The sequence below is a fragment of the Protomyctophum parallelum genome, assembly GCF_964188405.1.
Source record: "Protomyctophum parallelum genome assembly, chromosome: 7".
Classification (NCBI taxonomy): Eukaryota; Metazoa; Chordata; class Actinopteri; order Myctophiformes; family Myctophidae; genus Protomyctophum; species Protomyctophum parallelum.
The window spans coordinates 37,347,673-37,371,408 of NC_139705.1; the positions used below are offsets into that span (position 1 = coordinate 37,347,673).

Here is a 23,736-nt window from a genome sequence, read left to right on the forward strand (position 1 = left end):
TTGCGGGGGCTAATTCATGCTCATTTAAATGTCGATGTGATGCGTGCCAACATTTCTTTTTTAGGGTAAAATAGGTTGTTGAAGGACATGCTACTTTTTTGCCAAGAGCGCAAAAATGAAGCTCTAAAATCCTCCGTGTTCATTTCCCTCAGTTACAGGCCCCCTTAAGGGTCCATTTGGTTCCATTTTGTGCTCGTCTGCGAGTTGACATTAACTCTGAAGTATTGGATTGTGTGTGTGTGTGTAGTAGGCTCGCGGCAGCTCACAGTACAGGAGTGTACCGTAATTTGTGGCGTTGCTTGGCTGTCAGCGGCGCCGTGAGGCCCACTGAAAGGCAGCTGGGGTTGTAAAAAGTAGGCCATGCCCCCCGATGCGTTGCGTCGCCTATAGACTCCAACCCCTGCTATATCGGAATCTGCTCCATTTCCTACAGGCATGTGTGGGGTTCTCCTTTGGTGCGGGCGGCGGCCCGTAGAGGATTGAACTGGTCCCGGGCAAACCGTTTCGAGGACATCCAGGGGAGGAAAAGGGTCGGACGGACCGGGGGCTGAGGAGACATGGGGAGGAGGAGGGGGATGTAAAGAATTGGTTCCAGTGTTGAGAGAGAGAGAGACCCTGGAATGGTTTAGCCATTGGCATTCATGTGGGGGGAAAAATACAGTTCCATATGTTAGGGTTGTTCACAGTGATGGAGGAAGTAGGCTACTCGGATGTTTTAAAAGTATTGGCATCAAAGGATGCTTAGAGTAGCAAATGTAAAGGTACTCACTATGCAGAATGTTGCCTTTCTTTCACAATCATATTATTGGATTGTAGTTAATGTGTGTGTTAATATTGCAGCTCGTGAATGTGGGGATGATTTTAATTACTTTGTGTAAAATGTAAGTACAGTACTTGAGTAAATGTTCTTTGTTACTTTCCACCACTGGTTGTTCAGGACAGGATTCACATGGTGAATAACCCGGCGGTGGCATAGTACAGTATAGGGCCTATACTGTACTGTAGTTGTTACTGTATAGGCTACCTACTTTCAGACACAGAGGTGAATTAACACTCACACATGTACTTTGTAAGGTTCATGTATACCTTTCACGTTCTCAGATGAACAAATGTACACAACCGCAGCATGCTATTTGCTGAGCGATCATATACGGAATGTAAACCTGTAATGTTAAGAATTCCACTCAAGTGGAAGTAAGCAGCAGTGTGTGTGTGTGTGTGTGTGTGTGTGTGTGTGTGTGTGTGGGCATGCGCGCATGTCTGTGTCAACATAACTGAAGATTTCTGAGTGCACAGTACTGTATGTATAACATACTGTGCACGTTATACTGTACATACAAGTTCAACATGTTAACAAGTTGATGGACTTCATCAGAGCTTCCAGTTCATACATTGTATTTATATTTAAACAAAAAGCATGTGAACTAAGCATATTTTATATATTTATTTAAATGTTTAAAATGTTCCATATTAACACAAATTGTGCCCAAGACGTCCACATACGTCCTAGGAATTACCGCATGTAGTGCCCAGAACGTCTGTGGACGTCTTGGTAAAACCTTTTTTTTATTCTTTTTCAAAAGATGGGTCTAAAAGTGGGCACCCTGGGTCGCCATTTTGAAAGAATGAAAGGGCACATAATGTGTTTGTTAAGTAGCCTTGGGAGCCGTTGGTTTCCTCAGCCATGTGGCTGAGATCAGGAGTCTATCTCCTGTTTCCTTAGCATGAAGTAGCTTGATATACAAGTACACCCCTAGGACATGATGCTATGTCGCAGGGACTTACCCCCAAATACAACCCCTGATGCTGAGTGCCAAGCAGGCCATGCAGCTCTTTGGTATGACCCGACCGCGTGATGAACCCCTAACCGGACACTCTAACCACTCGGCCACTGAGATGCTCCAATATTCTTCACTGGGAACAAAACGAGTTTATCATTGTATCTTTCAAGAGTAGAGTGTAGAGTACACTCTTGAAAGATACAATGAAAAAACTTGTGCCTTCCTCTTTGACCTGTGTCATTCAGAAGTATGATATCAGTGAATAAACCCGTATAACAGTAGAGTGTGAATGGGAGCTGACATTTATCTGGAGAAATACTGAACATTGATAATGCTTGACAGTTACTGGTTATAGATAATAAAAACATAGATTTAACACCACATGAGGCTCTCTCTCTCTCTCTCGCACGCACGCACGCACGCACGCACGCGTGCACGCACGCATTCACACATACACACACATACACACACACACACACACACACACACATAAACACTCACACACACGCATAGACACACACACACACACACGCACCGAGCCTACAGCACAATGCATGTCTGTCACACAGCATGGTTCCTCTAAGCCCCTGTACACAATAAAAACCCATAGATACAGGTCCATTTGTACACTCTCAGAGTTAAAGAACTTACTTTAGTGAACAAAAGGTTATTGTACTTGTACTTTACTGTATGATAGTCAGAGTATGTTAATACAACTAGCACATCTGCAGTGGTTTGATGTGGTCTCCCTCCTCTTCCCTTGAGAGACATTTTCACCCTGTTGTTGTGTAGGACCGTGGTTCTCATTTTCACATTGTTCAGGCTCGCATTTTTTCACGCTCACATTTTTGTCAAGCTCAACGTGTCGCACGTGCTATTTTTGAATGGCGCGTGTATAAAAGTGGTTAAGCTGGTTGTGACGGACCTCCCTTTGAGATCCCCAGGTCTACAGCAGCACTACCACTCACTGTAGCAGTAAACAGTTCCATATAGTCTGTGCACACACTGGATATTGCATCTACGAATGAACGATTCGGACTCCCCAAGGCAAACTGCAAAGAGAAATGGACTGTGAGACAGACATGTGAAGGACAAGAGGACAATATAGACGTGTGCAATGAGGTGCGATGGGTTCTATTACTCTGTGGTGGACATACGTGTTCGTCACTTCACACAATGGCTTAAGCCACTAAGACCTGAGGCCGATTCTTCGTTTTTGAGTGGTGCAACCACACAGCTATGTGTGTGGGTGGCTGGCTGGCTGGCTGGCTAGCTGGTTGGCTGGCTGGGTGGGTGAGTGGGTGGGTGGGTGCGTCTGAGCACGAAAACAGCATGGTTGTTTTTCGGACGTGGGGCGGCTCGCCGGAATCGGGCCGGCACCCTGCGTGCGTTTCTGTGGGTCTGGAACTTCCGCCCCGCTTTCCCGTCTTTAATGGCTTAAGCCTGATTCATGTGGCATGCTGAACATATAGCGGATCCATGCAGAGGCACACAGCTACATAACGCATGAATGTATTTGAGCACAGTCTGTTCTAATAGGGTGCATTATGTTTATGAAACATGTTTGCATCCATGGCTCTGAATGTGCTTGTGTCACAGCTGCGTGCATCTGTATGGAGGATGTCCTAGAAAGGGACGTTTCATTCGATTACATCTGAATCATGCTACTTTATGTATTCTACTATGTCTCTGAGAAAATGCATTTTCTTTCATGTCGCGCCAAATTGTAGAAGTTATTTTCACTCTGTATATAATACATGTGAAGTGTATATATGTATAGCATGAGAAGAGTACGCTAACCCAAATTCCTCTTCTGACATACAATGTAATAAAGCAGTTGTTTGGCTGTCCTGTGCACCACATACATCATGAACTTTTCACTTAGTTACAGTATATAGTGAGCTGTCTGGGAAAAGATAGCTTGGAGAACTAACTAGCTTGGATCACAGTAAAAATCCTCAGGTTTATTTATTTTAACCCATTAAACCTGAGGCCAACTCTACAAACGGCTTCTAAATCAGTAGTTATCACACTTTCAAGATCTTTCAAAAGTGTTCAAAAATAGGAGCACTTCTACTGGCTAATAAGAAAGAAGGTGTGAGTAGTTGCATATATTCAAAGATTTGTGCCTCATTTTTACGATTTTTCAAAAATAGCTAAAGTATAACGTAATGCTTAAAACACCAAAAAGGGTTCCCAACTCTGTTCTAAGGCGTTTTATATCGATATAAGAAGGCCTCACTATATTCCATTTTTAGAATCGGGCCGGTTGCTACGCCCGGTTGCTATATGGGCCCTGTTTGGGTGAGCGCACATCCATTAGCTTCTGTTTTAGCGGCGATCTTTAGACACCGTTTTCTCAGAAACTACGTGCTGCCCATGGTATTGATCAAATCGGAGAGTATGCTCTGGCTTTGATTTTCTTCTGCCAAAGTCGCTGAAAAAGGTTTCCGAAATGTCACCACAGAATAAGAAAATAAGTGTTTAAAACACTTCCGGGGCTAAACCAGCTCATGCACAAAAGACGCACGTGCCTGGGAACTCACATACAGTACATATGAATGAGCTCCGGTTGAAACCTGCGGGCACGCCCATGCGCATATTTCTGATATAGTTTTGACGTTGTTAAATTGGGTCTCGGATTAATTCCATTCATCACGTTTTTTTTTCTTTTCGTCGGATTCTTCATTAAATTCTCTGACCCGGTGGATAAGCCATAGAAATAAAGTAATTTGGGTTGAACTGTTCCTTTAAGCACATTTTGTAACTCTGAATGCACACATGTAACCAAATGGACCCTTAAGGTGGTTGCACACTGGACAGAACAGGTCAGCTCCATATATGGAGATCTAAGGGTGGCAGCGGGGCAGTGTCTTGAGTGTACAGGGTTTGATGAGGTCTGGCCATATTTGGAGCGTGTCTTGAGTGTACAGGGTTTGATGAGGTCTGGCCATATATCGAGCGTGTCTTGAGTGTACAGGGTTTGACGAGGTCAGATCAACATATGGAATGTCAGAACAGGTCAGCTCCATATATGGAGATCTAAGGGTGGCAGCGGAGGCAGTGTTTTGAGTGTACAGGGTTTGATGAGGTCAGATGAGGCAGATCAACATATGGAAGGAATTCTGTGTTGGCCATATATGGAGCGTGTCACAAGGCGCGACCGACGAACTGGTTTGAGGTCAGATGTGTGTGGATTGTTGTGGAGAAAAATATTCTATAGATCTTCAACGATTAGTAAAAAACCCTTGAAATCGCTGGCAATCTATAGACATTCTATAGACAACCCCTTTTGGTGTTAGCATTATGTTATGCTTTAGCTATTGAAAAATAGCAGATCTACAAGCTCACAGCGCGCCACTCGGTGGCGCGCTATGAGCTTGTAGGTCTGCTATTTTTTTTAATCTATAAGAACCACTGACATAGAAACATAGCTTTTTCAGAAAACTGTCAGGATGTAGAAGACATTTTTTTAATCTGATCTCAGGTCAAAATGGGTTAATCAGTGAGTTAAGAACTGAGGCATACTGTGCGTTTTCTGAAAAACCTGTTTCTATATCTCTCTATATCAGTGCTGATCAAACCTTTTCATGTCATGGATCCCCAAAACGATAGGTGTATTTGACCGCGGACCTCTATCTCAAAATATTTTGTTCCAGGGCAGGGACCCCCCCAGAAGCAAAGAGTTAGTTCAAGATTTTTCAAAAATAGCAGATCCACAAGCTTGTATATCTGCTATTTTTGAATAGCCAAAGTATAAAATAACCGTTAAAGTGGTTACACAGATGCTTTTAATGGGTTAACAGACGGATTAAAATAAATATTTTTTTTATTCGTGAAAATACGCTCTGGACTGCAGCCTCAAAATAACACTGGTGCAGGTGTCGTCTGATGGGATCAGAGACAGCTCCAATGGATGTCCTCAAACGCTCATTGTCACGAGCAGAGCTCGAGTTCACAACGCAACGCTAAAAACAAAACAGACATCACGCAGCCGTCTGCGTCGCTAAATGTTTAATTTGTTGACAGAGTGGATGCGGCCCGCAGAGTGTCCGACCAGCCGCTTCTGTGTTTACAGCTGAGGAGACATCGGAGTGAGAGAGAGAGAGAGAGAGAGAGAGAGAGAGAGAGGGGGGGGGGGGAGAGAGGGGGGGGGGGAGAACACGCAATGGGTGGCTAACGACGGTCACAAGGCTGTTGGGGTAGTAGTGGTGGGTGGGGGGGGGCATAGGGGGTAGTTGGGGTGAGCGCTAGCCTGGCTGCTGGCCTAGCTTAACCCTGCAGCAGATTTAGCCTACTTTATGTGAGCTCTCACCAACGTACACATGAGGCTGCCGGGGACTGTCACAACCTTTCACTTCTTTTCACGATGCACGCACTCCCTCGAGAACTCACGCACACACATTATATAAGTTGAATAAGTCATGTGTGCATGCACTGTAAAGGTGGAGAGAGGTTGGCAGAAAGTGGAGTAGTATGTTTTAACACAGTCTCCGTGCTAGTAGAGGGGTTTCCAGATACAGTATCTTCATACTTAGGACCCCCAAAGACCCATAGCCTCTGGCTGCAGTCCCGCTATAAAAATGCAATTCATTATTATTGCAAAATGGCTTTAAAAACAAAACAGACGATCTACAAGCTCACAACGCGTCGCAGTGTGATGTGTTCTGTTTTGTTTTTTTATCAACTGTTTTTGCTATTTTAAATATTTTTTGTCTCAATCAGGCGTCCTACTATTTCGAATTTATTTAATTTTTTAATGTTTTTACATTGTTCTTTTATCTTTTATTGATTGTCTTTGGCCCCCTGGTGGCCTGTGTGTACCCAAGGGCCTGCAATTCACTTAAGGGAGGATTTATTGGGTGCAATTTTCCCTTTATATTCTTCACATTGGGGAGATTTATACACTTTGGGGGGAGAGAAAGTGATATAAACAGCGTTCAGAGGGAAGCATGCACATCCCACAGGGGTCATCAACATGCTGGCTTGTGATGGACATACAAAATGATTGGTCAATATTATTACCATGAAGAACATTGTGTTCTTAAAGAGGGAGAGTACGTGGTTTGACCTTCACACACCGTTCCTCTTTCTCAAAAACAAGCGGCTCAAGAGCTTCTCTTTGGAAAAAAATAACTAACTAAATAGACATAGATACTGTAGATAGATAGATAGCATTGATTGATGGGTAGATATTGCAAGCACAATTTGCAATTTGCAAATTACATCTTGTTACATCTTGCAGTAGAAGCGGCGAAGCGCTTCTCTTTGAAAAGATTTATAGATAGATATTGCAATAATGAAATTAGAGAGCTTATTTCTGCAATGTTACTGTGAAGACAGAATATTGGTATGATGCTTATATACATGTTTAAACACTAAACAGTAACATGTGATTAAAAGTGTCACTACGTTTGTTGAGGAGAGAGACATTTTCATAATGCGGAATTATAGAGCTTCAGTAAAGAAGAGATTCTAAAGAAGAGATTCAAAGGACTGCAATGGAAACAAGTCGCTGGAACGGGGTGGTGGGGGGGGGGGGGGGGCAACGTGAAGTGGTTTTGAAAAAAAAGTGTGTCGCAGTTTGACCTCAACCCTTTGTACTGTATTTCACTTTATTAAGATAGTGGAAAGCTGAGAGGGAAGGCGTAGATCAGTTTGTAACCCACAAAATGAGTTATTATTTCTCATTATTATTTCCATGGCCATCTCTTCAGTGACTTTTGTCTACTTTCTACTTCTTCACTTTCTATATTGAAGTGATTGCTTTGAACTTTTTCAAAGCATTACAGTCAATCAGAGACAGTGTTAAGAATTGTCATATTGACATCATCCACCGGTCATTATAATATCTAAAATACAGACTTCATGGAGATTCATTTTTCCAGACCCAATCATGTAGGCATGTTCTGTTTGGTGCCTGGTTTAACAAGGTTTGAATACCTGTCTGGCAGTGTCTTTATTTATTAGAGTGTTTTGAGTGTCTTAAGTACCAGGTCTTATGACTTAACTTAAGACCGGGAGGCGTGGCCAATGTTGTTTGGCTATTTTGAGTGGCTAAATAGCATCAGTCACGCCTACATGTCTTCATTTAAGTCATAACACCTGGTACTTAAGATGTGCAAAATATGCCCGGGGCATAATGTCCATTGGCATTTGGGAAACCAGGCTCTCATCATGGTATGTTTAAAATCAGGTCATTCATTGGCATGGAAGACAATTAGTTTTTAATGGTTTTCAGCAGTGAAGTTTCTGGATGTACTGGGTTCTCAAAGTGTCTGGGGACCCCCCGGGGTCCTTGAGGGGGTTCTAGGGGGTCCCTGCAGCAAAATTGCTTATCACATCATATGAACAGTGTGGATACAATTTGTGACTTGCAATTATATACTGATTTGATTTCAGTAACGAGGTATGCAATGATAATGTAGTAGAGTAAAATATTAATGTTCTTGACACTGTGTAGTAGAACATGTATTAAAGTTTAACAACATTTCGACCCTAGCGGGTCTGCATCTGGTCTCAGTTTTATTCTTACCTCAAATTAAATTTTCATTTCGTTGCTCCAACTTCAGCGATTCTGATCTATTCTGTAGTTTTCTGTCTCTTTCTCCTTCTACGGTTTGTGTCTTTTATGCTTACATATGGCTTCCTCTTGGCTCTTACAACGTGTCATTTGGCCGCTGCTGTTGCCTTAGTGAACGTCACTGTCATCTGCGTTATGATCATGTGGAAGATTACTTTCATTTGCACCATGCAGTTACTTTCATTTTCATCCGTCTACTCTAAAGCCTATAATTTATGCTCTGTCACGACGGAGTATGAATCAGGCATCCGGATCCGGAGGATTAATAACGATGTTGTTATTGACATGACATGATCCTTTGCGTTAATGTTTTTGGAGTCGGGTGTAATCTTCGAAGCGCCTTCCCCTTTAGATGATGTCGATACGTCTCAGCCAGCAGTCCATATTTTCAACGCAGTTCACATTGACACCTAGTGATATGCTAGCGAGGGCGTGCTGAAGCAGAAGGGGGGGGAGGGGCTCAGGGGGCTCAGCAGGGTGGGGAAGACGGGATGAAAATATTCACATTTCCCTCAATCCTGTGTTGAAATTCAGGGTCTGAGTGTTCTAGCCTATCTCATGGGTGCCAGTACATCATCAATATTAATGAGGAGCAGTTTGTTTTGCTGTAAAAACACACAAGTTTGAACACACCATTATTCATGGTGTGTGTGTGTGTGTGTGTGTGTGTGTGTGTGTGTGTGTGTGTGTGTGTGTGTGTGTGGTGCGGGCACACGTGCGTGCGTACATGTCACACAGCACCTTGCAATCTACCTTACACATAGAGCCCTTTAATATAGTATGTTTACTTAGATTGTGATGTGACTTCAAGTGTTCTCGATATTCACATATAGAACAACCTTTGATATTCTTCATTCCATAGTTCCATAGTCACACATTTTCGTTCAGCTCCTAGATTGGAGCTACACATTTTTGTCTTTATTCTCTGAATAACACAGGAGGAACAGATGGACACTGAATTATTTTGGTAAATTATTTTCCTTTGAAAGAAGAATATTTGCGTTAACTTGAGATTGAATCTTTCACATCCAAATGATTAAAATAAGGTAGAGGCTTCTTAACTGGTAATATCATATCAGTAATATCATAACCACAGTCATAGCTGAGTGGAGCCTTAGTTCAGGTTTAATGTTAAAATGGTTGTGTTTAACCAGGCATTAGATTAGTGGTACTGTAGTTCAACAAACCAGGGAGTTCCAGGGAGTTCAACAAACCATGTGCAACCCAGATTCGGCACAAACAAGGGACTAAATTCATTTCACTCCTATGCCACCAAAATGTGGAACGCCCTACCAACAGTCATTAAGTTATGCGAATCCCTTGACTCCTTCAAAACTGCTCTCAAAGGTCACCTACGCACGGCTGCAATTTGAAACTGGCCCCTGTAAAATCTGAATAACCCCCACCCACCACTTTCCCCCTCACTGAGTCACTGTATATGTTTTTTACCTCCTTTTATGATGATCTCCTGTTTTTGGCTAAAGTGTATATTTGTACGTCTCTAAATGTTCTGATGAATTGGAAATGGTGGACCCAGCTGTTGTAAACAAGTGTAATGCTTTATAGTGTCGTCCACAGTTAATACATACTTCAATCAATCAATCAATCAATCAATCAATCAATCAGTTAAGTTTAAGTATAATTTTGGATGAGATGGTTAACCTCGACTAAGAGTTTGAATCCTCTGGCTTGGCCGGGTATAATCCGACGAACACGATGGGCCGATTTGTCAGGAAGGAAGCTAGGTGCGGAGCGGAGTGTGATCTCTGTCACTGCCCTGTCACAGGCTGGTCAGAACACCTGCCCTGTCACAGGCTGGTCAGAACACCTGTCAGCAGTCACTGCCCTGTCACAGGCTGGTCAGAACACCTGCCCTGTCACAGGCTGGTCGGAACACCTGCCCTGTCACAGGCTGGTCGGAACACCTGTCAGCAGTCACTGCCCTGTCACAGGCTGGTCGGAACACCTGTCAGCAGTCACTGCCCTGTCACAGGCTGGTCGGAACACCTGTCAGCAGGGCTGTTGAACTGTGAGTAATGCTTAAAGCTCCTTGCTCACTGGCAGGTGAAAAGCAGTGCACAGGCAGGCGATTCTATGTGTATCGCAGGACACACAGTTGTTAACGCTTAACCCATTTTGACCTGAGATCAGATTCAAAAAATGTCTTCTACATCCTGACAGTTTTCTGAAAAAGCTATGTTTCTATGTCAGTGGTTCTTTGATTTTTCAAAAATAGCAGATCTACAAGCTCATAGCGCGCCACCGAGTGGCGCGCTATGAGCTTGTAGATCTGCTATTTTTCAATAGCTAAAGCATAACATGATGAGATGAGATGAGAGATATACTTTATTAGTCTCCAGAGGAAGAAATTTGTCTTAGACAAAGGGCCCGCATGCAAGCGTAGCCCTAGTTCATGTCGCCACAGTGCAGCGCCAAATGATGCTAACACCAAAATGGGTTAAAGACCTGAGGCCGATTCTATGATGCCTTCGAAATCAGTAGTTTGCACACTTTCAAGATGATACAAAAGTGAGCTTGTATATCTGCTATTTTTGGTTGTACACAGGGTTGCGCACAGAAGTGACACTACTGGCTGCGCATGCATGCAAAACTTCCCCAACCCGGAAGGAGTGAAAAGGGAGTATGGGCTGGGTGAAGAAGTGAATGGGCGCGGATTTTCATTATTTGTGGTTAATACATTCCTAGGACAAGCCAGTAGGGGTCAGCAGTGAGAAGACTACACAAGTGGGAAAAATCGAAAATTGGCTTTCTCGAAAATATAAAAGGGGGTGGTAGGTGGGGGGGATGGGGCTGGGGGATTGGCAAATAAATAAATAAATACAACGCAATCTCCGGGAGCAATTGGGTGCAAGTCCTATGAGCTTTTCTTTCTATGTCTGTGAATTCTACAGTTGTCTAATGGCTAAAACTTATATACTGTATACACACACGAAACATTACCTTTATTGTCTCTGCGACCTCCTGCTTGCCTGTGGCGTGTTCTGGTTCATGGCGCTGACGTCTCATCTCTGTGTGTGTGTGTGTGTGTGTGTGTGTGTGTGTGTGTGTGTGTGTGTGTGTGTGTGTGTGTGTGTGTGTGTGTGTGTGTGTGCGTGCATGTGCTTGTGTGCATGCATGCGTGTATGTGTGTGTGTCTTTTCCTGGGAACTGACGCAGAAGCTTCAACTAGCCGAGCCTTAATGAGAGCTAATGGAGTCCAAGCATGTTTCTCCCTCACTCTCTTGCGCTCTGCTTTCTTCCACCCTCCTGCACTTTCTCTACACTCACCTGCTTTCTCCTCCACTACTTCCATCTCCTCTCCACTCTCCGTCTTGTTTTTCCTCCCTTTCGGCGCCCCAAACCCCCTGTCCAACTCTGTGTCCTTGTTTGACTCCGTCCCGCCATTTCTCTCTCTCTCGCTTAACCCCGGCCCCCCCAACGCAGCATCACAAACAGCCAGGGGGCAAATATGTCCCCATGATGTCCTGAAATGCCCCCTGACATCTGAGAGATTACAGATTGATCCCCCACTCTTTCATGCTTTGTCCTGATCCCCCCCCGCCCCACCACGAGTTCATTATGAAACCTTTCATTTATGTACTTTGTGTAATTCACATCACACATGCCTGTACAGTACACGTAGTCACACACACGCACACGTGCACACACGGAGGGGCCAGCGTTTCCCTGCCTAAAAGTAGATTGAGGTCAACTTGTGTTCTTCACTGTGGGAACAACACTTAGTTGGCTAAATGTTTTTTTGATTTGATTTAAATTTCTATTTAACTCATAAGCAAAACAATCAAGAAAACATTGTTTTTGGTAGATAATATATAAACACTAATAATAATGTATTTAGTCACTTATACAAAAAAAAAAACATAGAAGAAAATCACCTACAGTGATCCGAAATAGGGAAGCCAGGTTAATGATCATTGGCCTCTTCCATTTGCAAAGGTCAAATAATGGCTGATATATTGATCAGGCCATGCACCTCCAGCCTGTCCAGGTTAACTTTTACGTGTGTTAGTTTTCCCTTGTGTTGATGTTAATTCCCCATGATACCCCTGTCCTTTCACTCTGTCTCTCTCTCTGTCTGTCTGTCTGTCTCTCTCTCTCTCTCTCTCTCTCTCTCTCTCTCTCTCTCTCTCTCTCTCTCTCTCTCTCTCTCCATGTCATGTCTTGTTTTCCCCCCTAAAGAGCAGCTGACCTTGTGTGATTCGAAAATACCATTGGCTTTCATTGGATCAAATCGACAGGAACTGGAGCACACACAGCCCAGGAAAAGTGTGGATAGTTCTCATTTAACCACCGCCCTATTCTGGGGGCGAACATAGTAAATATAGGCGATCTACAAGCTCACAACATAACCCTGTGAGCTTGTAGATCGCATATTTTCAGAAAGGGTATTTAGTAGGTTAATACGGCCCATATAGGACAGGAGCATGTCTTCTTTATCCGTAGCGTGAGGTGGATTAACCCAGACATGATGTACGAGCCCCCAATGCAAAGGGGACTCCGGTTTAACTGTACTGTATGCATGGTTTAAGTGGTTAATATGTGGGAGTGTGATCTTGGACCTGTAATACGGGTTTCTACATGGACGAAGACGTTCTCACCATAATGGTCGGTTAGAACTTACAAGACTATGTTTTTCACCCAGAACATTCAACAACAACCTTCATGTACAGTGGAGTTCCTACATGAATATATCCATCATCACCTTTCACTTCTCTCTTTCCTGCATGTATTTCTTTCATTCTTCTTTCCTCTTTACTCCCCCCCCCCCCCCCCTCTCTCTCTCTCTCTCTCTCTCTCTCTCTCTCTCTCTCTCTCTCTCTCTCTCTCTCTCTCTCTCTCTCCCTACTCCGGGTGTCTCTCTACCTGTCCCATCTCCTTGTGTGACCTTTCATTAGTCCACAGTGTTGAGTTTACATCATTGAAATGAATTAGTCGTCACTGTCCCGTGGTGTGTGTTACTATCCTGCTGTTTATTTCATAGGGACTGCCAGATGGTGTGTGCGTGTGCGTGTGCGTGTGTGTGTGTGTGTGTGTGTGTGTGTGTGTGTATGTGTACGTGTGTGTGCGTACGTACGTGAGCACGTGCCTACGTGTCTGCCTATGTGCATGTCCGTGTAAGTGTGTGTGTGTGTACATTGATCAGTTTCCAGCCTTTGGCAAATACAGTACCCCTCGATCATTCAGTTCAATTATTTCTGTCAGTCATGCAACTCACCGATGTTTAATAACAAAAAATAAATAAACGTGTGTGTGTGTGTGTGTGTGTGTGTGTGTGTGCGTGTGCTTGTGTGTGTGTGTGTGTGTGTGTGTGTGTGCGCGCGCACCGCACGTGCGTGTGCATGCATGCGTGATTGCTTGCTTAAACACTGTGCCTGTGGCAACGCAGAACGGCCCTGTCGATGCCTTTCGCTAAATATGCTAATATCCTGATTCCTGACACCTGTGTATAAAGCAAGAAACATCAATGCCATGATCTCACACACACTCGGCCACACTCCCACACTCCCACACAAAGAGCAGCTACAAGATACGCTGAAACAAACGCTGAAGTTCATGGAGGCATAACTTGTGTCCATTACTAAAGGAAACCGTGCACGCTTTGTGTCTGTGTGTTGCAGTGATGGAGGCCATGACAGTAACCACCTCCATGGTGGATGAGTTCGACCGCAACGCTCCGCGGATCTGCGGCGTCTGTGGAGACAAAGCCACCGGGTTTCACTTCAACGCCATGACCTGTGAAGGCTGCAAGGGCTTCTTCAGGTAGGTTGTGTGTGTGTGTGTGTGTGTGTGTGTGTGTGTGTGTGTGTGTGTGTGTGTGTGTGTGTGTGTGTGTGCTACTTGTGAAGGTCAGATGTCCCCACATTGAGAAATAGACATTTTGAGGACATTTTTCCTTTTCCTCACAAGGGAAATGGATTCAGATTGGGGTTGGGTCTGATTTGGAGGTTAGCTATAGGGGTTGGGTTAGAATTATGCCAGATTTATACTTAGTTGTGCCCCGGTGTCACACACCAAAAATAGCTGATCTGCAAACTCACAATGAGTCGCAGTGCGACACGTTGTGAGCTTGTACATTGGCTATTTTCCGTGTGCAACAGAGGCGCGCATAGTATAAATCAGGTTCTGGGGTCAGGCTTAAAATGTCCATTCATAAAATTGCTGTCCTAAAAATGTGATTGTCCTCACAAGCAGCTGAACCTCATTATAATCATCAATTAGTTGAGTTGTTGGTAGGGCTGAGATCCGGAACTGGAGGAACAACATTGAGGAACCGGAATCGGTTCCCTCTCATTCAGAACCTTTTCTGTTTTTTTATTATTTCATCACACTGTCAGATCTGGTACCGTACGTGGACTTCTTCACATCTGCTATACAATTACAATGCCAGTGGTTCTCAGACTTTTGGATTTCATTACTCTGTGAGTGTACTAAATGTCCCCCCATTTGAGAGTGTACGCTCTCAGATTTACAGACCTCTAAGGGTCCATTTGGAACCCCCTCAACGAACACACATGGGATCCCTGGGCCTCACTTTGAGAACCACTACAATATAGTGTGTGTGTGTGTGTGTGTGCACAATATGTTATGTACTGTGTTTATCAAAAATTATAATGAATATATTGATTTTTCAAAATATATAGGAATCCTTAATACGCGTTAAGGAACCGGACCCGTTAAGAGGGAATCGTTGAAATCTGAATCGTTGAAATACTCAAAGATCCCAGCCCCAGTTGTGATGTGTCCCGTACCGCCACAGAGGGTGGGAGGATGTTAGAATTGTCATTTTCAGCAGAAAAAGCGCTGCATAGAGTGCTTTTTCTTCATGACATGAGGGACAGTGTGAACACAGTCACACCCTGCCCTCTGTTTCCTTGTGTCTGTGTGTGTACATTTTCTGTCTGCCTGCGTCCGTGCGTGTGTCTGTGTGTGTCTGTGTGAAATGATTTATGTGTCTGCATTACCACTGTGAGACGCTATAATCACTTCAACCGTAGAGACTTTGTTGACCTGTGTCCTCCATGACTCTAGTAGTAGCCTATAGACCCCTGGTCGCAGCGAACCTAAACTAAGCATTTAAAGTATGAGGTATAAAGTACAGCAGCCTTGTCTTCATACAACAGTAAGATTGGGTATTGGGTAAGACAGACGTTATGTATCTTTCAGGACCTTTCACGGCTTCGTCTCAACCATTACGCTATGCCTCTGGTCTCAGCCACCGCGGTGTATTTTTTGACATTCCGTTTTTCTCCAAAGTTGAATGTCGCCTCCATTTTTTTGGATGGAGCTCGTTAATTTTTATTGATAACGATCACCTTATCGATCAGGCTTTTCCAGTTGGGTTCTTATCGAGCCCACTATCGAGCATTTTCTATTATTTTGTGGAAAGACGGGAGACAATAAATTATGAACAGAACCAGTATCTTTTACTAGGGCCTTCAAATACAGTACATTCCTAACAGGCAATTGACCTTTTTACCAATAAAATTATATTAAAGACACTAACTTAAAAGTGTTATTTTGTTTACCCTGGCAGCGTTGGTTGGCAGTTACTGTATCAATACACTTTTAGACCGACATGTTTGTTCCAGCATGGATGATTACATTTATTTATTGATCGCCTCTTGCCATGATTGTTTGAACATGACCGTCATGGGCCGCTATGCTCGATAACAGGTTTGATAAGCCCAAAGCTTATTGATAACGGGTACTCAATAAGATTGTTATCGGATTTTCCATCCCTAGCCATAACGTACACAGGTTCATCCCGATGTTCTGGGCATCTATGTAAAGTTAGTGTTATTAAAAAGCAGGTAAAAGAGTAACGCTTGAGCAGACTAACGTCAGTCACTCTACCATTCAATGTAGTAGAAGACCTGCGATATGTCGTCTCTGCCTATAGGAAATACGTTCGCTGCGACCGGGGACCCGTTTCTGAATCGGTCTATAGGCTACTACCCATGACTCTAGATTAGTAGCCTATAGGCTAGGCTACTACTCATGACTCTAGATTAGTAGCCTATAGGCTACTACCCATGACTCTAGATTAGTAGCCTATATGCTACTACCCATGACTCTAGATTAGTAGCCTATAGGCTACTACTTGAGGTCTGCTCCTTTTCCCCCTTCACATCAAATCTTTGTTTGCCCCATCACTTATGGACTTATGGTAAAACAACTTCTGGATGTTGTGTTGTAGGGCAGCAACTATAGATTATTTTAGCGATTAGAGATTGTTCTATTGATTACCTTTTTGATGAAACGAATAATTGCAAAACATTGCCGATCTACAAAGCGACACGTTGTGAGCTTGTAGATTTGCAGTGTTTTGCTATAAAAAACCTAAACCAAATAGAGAGTTTGTTTGTGTGAACATGAATATTGGGATAGATGGGTGGTTGATCAGATGCATTGAGGCTGACACCGATCCATAACAAACAACCTCATCCCGTTGAAGCTACAATCCAGAACATATTTTAATACACTCTATGTCGGGTATAAGTGGCTGTAGCATTATAATTAATAAAAATAATCAATGAATTATCTGTCCATATTTTGGGCATTATAGGCGAAAACTATTTTTATTTTTTTAACATACATTAGTTAAAATAGACGATCTACAATCACATTCATTGTAGCTATTTTGTATATCGGCTATTTTAGCAATTCCTTAACCCATTTTGGACTGAGGCTGAAAACGCCTTCTAAATCCTGACCTAAGTTTTCTGAAAACCTTCAAATATTGATATAGCAGCATACATTTTTGGTAATCTTTGCATACTGTACAGAACCCCAAAAGGGATCCCCGTCCAGAAGGGTAGGGTTACAAAAAGGGGTTCCCGCCTATAATGGGTTAATATTAATAACACCGTTTTGTGGCAAAGTATAAAATAATATAGTAGTTGATTCATTGATACAAAACAAATATATCAATACATACATTACATCACATTTACTGATTATTCGATTGATCGAAAAAGCAATCGGTGGAATAATCGCTGAGAATATAATCGCTGGTTGCATCACAAATCTTCTCTTATGGGGGTCCCTGGCCGCAAAACGTTAAAATATTATATATCAATTTAGGGGTTCTTGGCACAAGAAGGTTGAAAACTACTGCCCTAAATGCCAGTGTGTGGTTGTGGTTGCCGTTCCAGGCGCAGTATGAAGCGTAAAGCTACGTTCACGTGTCCCTTCAACGGAAGCTGCACCATCACCAAGGACAACCGCAGACACTGCCAGGCCTGCAGGCTGAAACGCTGCGTAGACATCGGAATGATGAAAGAATGTGAGTTCACTATGTTGTCCCTCACCGTCACACTTACTTTGTGCGGAGAGACAGTCTTAAAGGTATATTCAGTGATTTCACTTAATTCAAATATCACTTATTTCTTTGTTTTGTTGTGATAATCCTCCCTACTATAGAGTGTGCTGGCCATATAAGGAGTTCCTCCCTGTCCCCAGTTAACCCCTGGGGGTCAAAAAACCTTAGGTTTCGTTTTTGACTCTCTATCCTGATTGGACGAAAGGCTGGGTCCCACAGCCAAAAACGAAACCTAAGGTTTTTTTAGTGAAATCACTGAATATACCTTTAACGCTAATATATGCACTGGTGGAAAAAGTACTCACACTCGTTACTTAAGTACAAGAATCAATACTGCAATGTAGAACTACGGTAAAATTACGGTAATCAGTCGACTTGTAGACTGATTACCGTAGAAAGTGTGCATAATGTCCCCATTTCACAAGTTCAAAATGTATAAAAAAGCTTTTGAAAATAGCAGATCTACAAGCTCACAATGCATTGTAAGCTTGTATAGATAAGCTATTTTCAAATGGCTGAAATGTATATATATATACAGTATAGGACTGCAGTGGTTAATTAAGCAATGAGCCACAAGAGGTCTTAGGTTACCGGGTTTTTTATAATGGCTGAGAGGCGTAGTGAGGCACGACGCGTAGCAGTGTTGTTTTTGGCAGCACATTTAGTTTAGTTTTAGTCATAGTCTCTTGAATAGTTTTCATTTAGTTTTAGTCACCTGGAATGTTTTAGTGTTAGTCTAGTAACTACTGTAGACTAGACACACGTTTTTCACAATCTAACGGCATTCTCAAAACTGCACACACACATTTTTCGACTAAAATCTTATGATATTATTTGAAACTAGACTAGTCAACTAAATATCATAAGATTTTAGTCGTGTGCAGTCGTGTGCAGTTTTGAGAATGCCGTTAGGTTGTGAAAAACGTGTGTTAACAATTGTGAAAAACTGTAATATATGTGGTGTGTAGACAACATTCAGCCACTAGATTTTCCTAGATTTCCTACGCCACAACACGTCTGTTGCATAAGGTTCCTTATTTCCCTGAGATGTGTCTATAAGGCAGCACACAGACGCAGTTTGCTACTTTGTAATGCGGTGGCTGCATCCACTGCAATCACAATCATAATATAGGCCTATATCTTTTCTTTTTTTTTTGGATGAGGGCCCAGGTAGGGCCTTACTTTTCGGGCCTGTTGAGATAGGTAGTATAGGTAGTACGTTTTGTGTCAGTCAGTCCCCATACATACGCACAAATAGTGCCTGCCCGCCCACTCAGTTCGGAGTATATGCTGCTGCCATCTGGCCTTGTGTGTCCCTAGGAGTCAGGACCACAAAAAACTGGTTTGAGCAGTCAATGCTGCCGGAAGAAGGTACAAAAAAAAAAGAAAAACTGATGATGATGATGTTTTAGTACCTAGCACTTATCACTTGACACTTTATGATGATGACACTTTATGATGCTATGACGCTTCACTTTGTACTGTACTTGGTTGGATTCCCTTTTTTTCTTATCCTTTTTATCAATTGTACAGTTGTGCTCATGCTATGTTGTTCTATGCTGTTGTCACATGTCTGTTGCTGTTTTGTACTGTTTTTACGTTTCTCTCTACGAACTGCTGTAAACCAAATCACCCTCCAGGGACATTAACAGTAGGCATGTAACGATTCACAATCACGATATGAGGTATCACGATATTTTAAACAAAAAATATTTCCCAGAAAAAATACTGTTTTTTTATATCCAAGCTTTTTTCCACATTTTTTATTTAACTACATTGCAAAAGAAGTAGCATTACTTTTGACAGTGCAGAAACATAATGGCCTTCCTTGATGAGCATCAACGACCATCATCACCTGGGCACAGACACACACAGCTCCCCTCTACAGTGCTCTACTACTGAAAGTGACTCTCATTTCTCTCCAAAAGCACTTGAATATGATGGAATATATCACACCATAATTCACTAGCCCCCCTCGATTTTTTTACTTCAATAAATCAATTCATATCGTCTGGATTAATATCGATATACCGTTACATGCCTAATCATCAGTTATGTAGATTCCTGATGTCGTAGATTCCTGATGTCACCGGCAGCCGGTGATAGCTAGAGTTCTCAACAGGCCCGAAAATGAAGGCTCGGCCCTACCTGGGCCCTCATCAAACACTGTACTCTCAAGATACTTCCCCCACTGTCACCCTTAGATCTCCATATATGGCAGTCTGCTGTGTCTCTATATGTTGATCTGACCCCCCATTCCAAAGTGCCAGTGCTCGCCCATAGTCTGCTGTCACCCAGGCGGATGCAGATCTCGCCCTCAAGCGTCTTACTGGTTTAGTAATGTAATTCATTGACAATGAATGGCCAGTTTTGAGTGTTTGTCCTAACACAAACATTGAATGCCATTGACAATGAATGGCCAGTTTTTAGTGCTTGTGCAAACACAAACATTGAAAATGAAGGTGAGGACGCAAATTGTGATTGGCCGGAATGAGATGATGATGTACTGTATGATAAGAGTGCCCCTCCCTTCACACGAGTGTGATTGTATTGACCAAAAGCCGCAACGTTTCGACCGTGAGGTCTTCATCAGGCAAATATTTGAATGACAGGAAGCAGAACAAATTGAATAATTGATTAATGATCATGCATGACAGGTTGGAGTGGGAAGGAGCACAGCAATCTAAACCTATGTTCCCCTTCCTGTCATAATATTTCCCTGATGAAGACCTCGCGGTCGAAACATTATGGCTTTTTGCCAATATGATAACGTAAGTCTACCATGGAGCTCTAAAAACAAGTGTGCAGATGTTGCTTCTTTCTCTTTGGTGTTTGCCTTGATGCCTTGACGTTCAGCACCTGGCCTTTAAATGCAGGCATAAGATGTGCACACAATCCTCCCTGTGATGTTACAGGCTATAGCCACGTGAAGTCTGAGATCCACATTATAGCCACCCCGTTGTGGAAACCAGTCCCGTCCCAGGTGGTCTGAGAGGCTAAATGTCATCAAATGATGTGGCTCAATTCGATAGATCACCACATGAAGTGAAACACCTAAAGCCGGCTAAAAAGGTCTTGGTTTGTGTTCAGACCTTCCTGTGTTAAGCAACCAAAAATTGTTAAAAACAAAAGAAAAGAAAAGAAAAAATACAAATACAAATAAAAAATGACATGTGGTTGTACAGTCCGTTAATACCTTAGTTATGGTTTATTCAAAATCTTTCTATTTTTTTTGTCTACATAAAAGTCTTATCAATATTACCTTTAACACAGATAGAACCAACATCAACATGTTACACAGGGGAGGTAAAATCAAGGTCACATCTGGTATAGACTTCCCTATTAAATAAAGCTTCAATTACTCCATCGGAGCCAACTACGCAATGTAGAGTTGATGTTCTCAGGGCGACCCGGATCAGGTTGAGATTCTTTCATAATTCCATCTGGCTCCGATCAGACTGCTGCTCTGCTGTGGACTTTGCTTTTTGTTTGGCTTTTTAATCACAAATGTCTGCCTTCTCGTAATATTACTATTACACACACACACACACACACACACACACACACACACACACACACACACACACACACACACACACACACACACACACACACACACACATTAGTGTGCACACTGTGTGTATGTACACAGGTGTTTGGATTATCTCTCTGACGCTAATATACACTCCGCCGTACAACGTTGTCATGCACTGAAACTAGCAGATCTACAAGCTCACAACACGTCGCATCATGACAAGTTGTGAGCTTGTAGATCTGCTACTTTCAACTTGTGACCCAATCGTACAACGTGGTATCAGACTGCGTGGCTAAATCAAATGTTGGTAGGTAGACTGGCCTGCAACTAAATGGTTTCCCTGGTTGATTAGCATTTAATCTAATATTCATCGTTACCTGCGAGTGAAAGCCAATTGTGTGTGTGGCAGGGTGTAAACGGATCTGATTTGAAATATGAGGACAGTTAATGGAGGATATGAATAATAATGACAGGCCGTGCCATATGTTAGATTCTGTTGGATCACGGCTGAGATGAGTAAAGCCCCCCCCCAAAAAAGATTTTGTCAGTCACACAAGCTCATAACATCCTGACTTGATTGATTGATTGAATACTTGTGGCGGCTGTGGCTCAGGAGGTAGAGCAGGTCGTCCAATGATCCCTGGGTTGGTGGTTCGAATCCCGGCTCCTCCTGTCCACATGTCCTTGGGCAAGACACTGAACCCTACATTGCCTCCAATGAGTTGGTCGGTGTGAGCTTTCCACCATTGGTGTGTGAATGTGGGAAGTGAGGACGCTGGCGTTTCACCTCCCAATGTATGAATTAATGAACCATTGTAAAGCGCGAGTTAAACTGTCAACTGCAAGCAATTGACAAATAAGTCACAACACAGTACAACAGTATTGCTTTGTTTAAAAAAATATAAGGGTTTCTTCATTTCCTGAAAAGTTGTGGAGTTAGGTGGTTTCTTCCAGACAGCAGAGATATGCTCCTTGTGAGTGTAAGGACTCACGTTCATGTCCGACCCCCGTCTTGTCTGACGTGCCTCTCCTCCCCTGCATCCCTGGGTTTCCTGTGTGTCTACACTCAGCAGTGCTTCTCAAGCATTTTCATATCAAGGACTTCTTGTGTTTTTGGCCACACAGACCTTCATTTTGTGCCAAGGCGTGCGCCGCACCCCCATGAGAGGAGATGTACAGTAGGGGCGCCGCACCCCCATGAGAGGAGATGTACAGTAGGGGTGCCCAAAAGGTAGATCTTTGTGATCTACCAGTAGATCACAAAGGCTGGGCAGGTAGAACACATGTATATTATTATTATTAAAAATATATTATATTTAAATATATATATAAAAAAAGGGCCTGTGCGTCAGCTCAAACCCACAATGTAGTACTTTGTTTTCAAGTATCACAAACGTCAGTAGCATTATAAAGTTTTATACAAGAAAACCCTTCCAATACATACATTTCCCATGCCAAGTGTGTTTGTCTTATATTTAACACCATTCCAAAGCCCCCTCAGGTACATTGTTTAACTATTTTCAACAATTGGATAATATCTTTTTGGTGTACAGTATGTTGTACAGTATGTTATTTAAATGCTTCAAAACTATTCTAAATGTGTCACTAAGAATTTACTAAATCTTTTGAAAATAGCAGATCTACTCCTACACGCATCTACGGTATTTCAGTTTAAAATATAACTTTTATGCTATATTAACACATTTGGCTGTGAACCCATATGGAACCTGTCTGAAATGAAGAAAAAACAAAACAAGAATGACTCATAACTGCCAGCCAGGTGCAACAAGCTCTTGTAGCGTTGTTTTCGGTCGGGAGGGTTTTTATGCTGTTCTGACTATGGGATTTATGGGTCTCCCATTGGCTTAGAGGCAGCATAGAGGCAGCCAATCATGAAAGAGTGTCCACTAGGGTCGTCTTTACAGTCGTTTGTAGAGGTACTAGAAAATGTAATCCAGGCGCTTTTCAAGCACCTGGCAAAAAAAATTAAAAATAAATGAACACAGTACAATAACAATTGCACAATATGCAATTATGCTGTGTTTATTGTTGCTATGGTCAATGTTGATAACATGCCAAACTAAACACTTTAGGCAGATACAAAACAATTGTGAAATGAACACTGGGGATTTGTATCGTCTCTGGCGTTTTGGCAGCGGTTTACTACGACAAGCCCTCCGTGGTTTGTGTGGAGCGGAAAACGTGCTGCGCTGCATGGGAGTCAGGTGGTCAGATATGGACCAGAAGCTGCAGAGACAAACGGAGCGGGGTGTTCTGAGGCGATACAGACACAAATGAAAGCAAGGGAAGGAAGACTGGCGGTCCAACAATGCCGCTCTTTCTCCCAACGGTTACACAATGGCTTGGCCCACATTTCATTCACAAACAAGACGCTTTCTGTGTGTGTGTGTGTGTGTGTGTGTGTGTGTGTGTGTGTGTGTGTGTGTGTGTGTGTGTCTGTCTGTCTGTCTGTCTGTCTGTCTGTCTGTCTGTC

The 23,736-nt window shown here is 42.8% G+C and overlaps 1 protein-coding gene across 1 annotated transcript in view; it reads left to right on the top strand.

The window, feature by feature from the left end:
* Nucleotides 1–23,736, top strand: part of LOC310862453 (vitamin D3 receptor A) — an 89,310-nt gene that overhangs the window by 42,521 nt on the left and 23,053 nt on the right. The window contains exons 3-4 of the mRNA XM_083770377.1: nt 14,004–14,145; nt 17,541–17,671. Of these exons, the coding sequence (XP_083626503.1) occupies nt 14,006–14,145; nt 17,541–17,671 (271 nt within the window). The 5' untranslated portion in view covers nt 14,004–14,005. The remainder of the gene's footprint in view (nt 1–14,003; nt 14,146–17,540; nt 17,672–23,736) is intronic.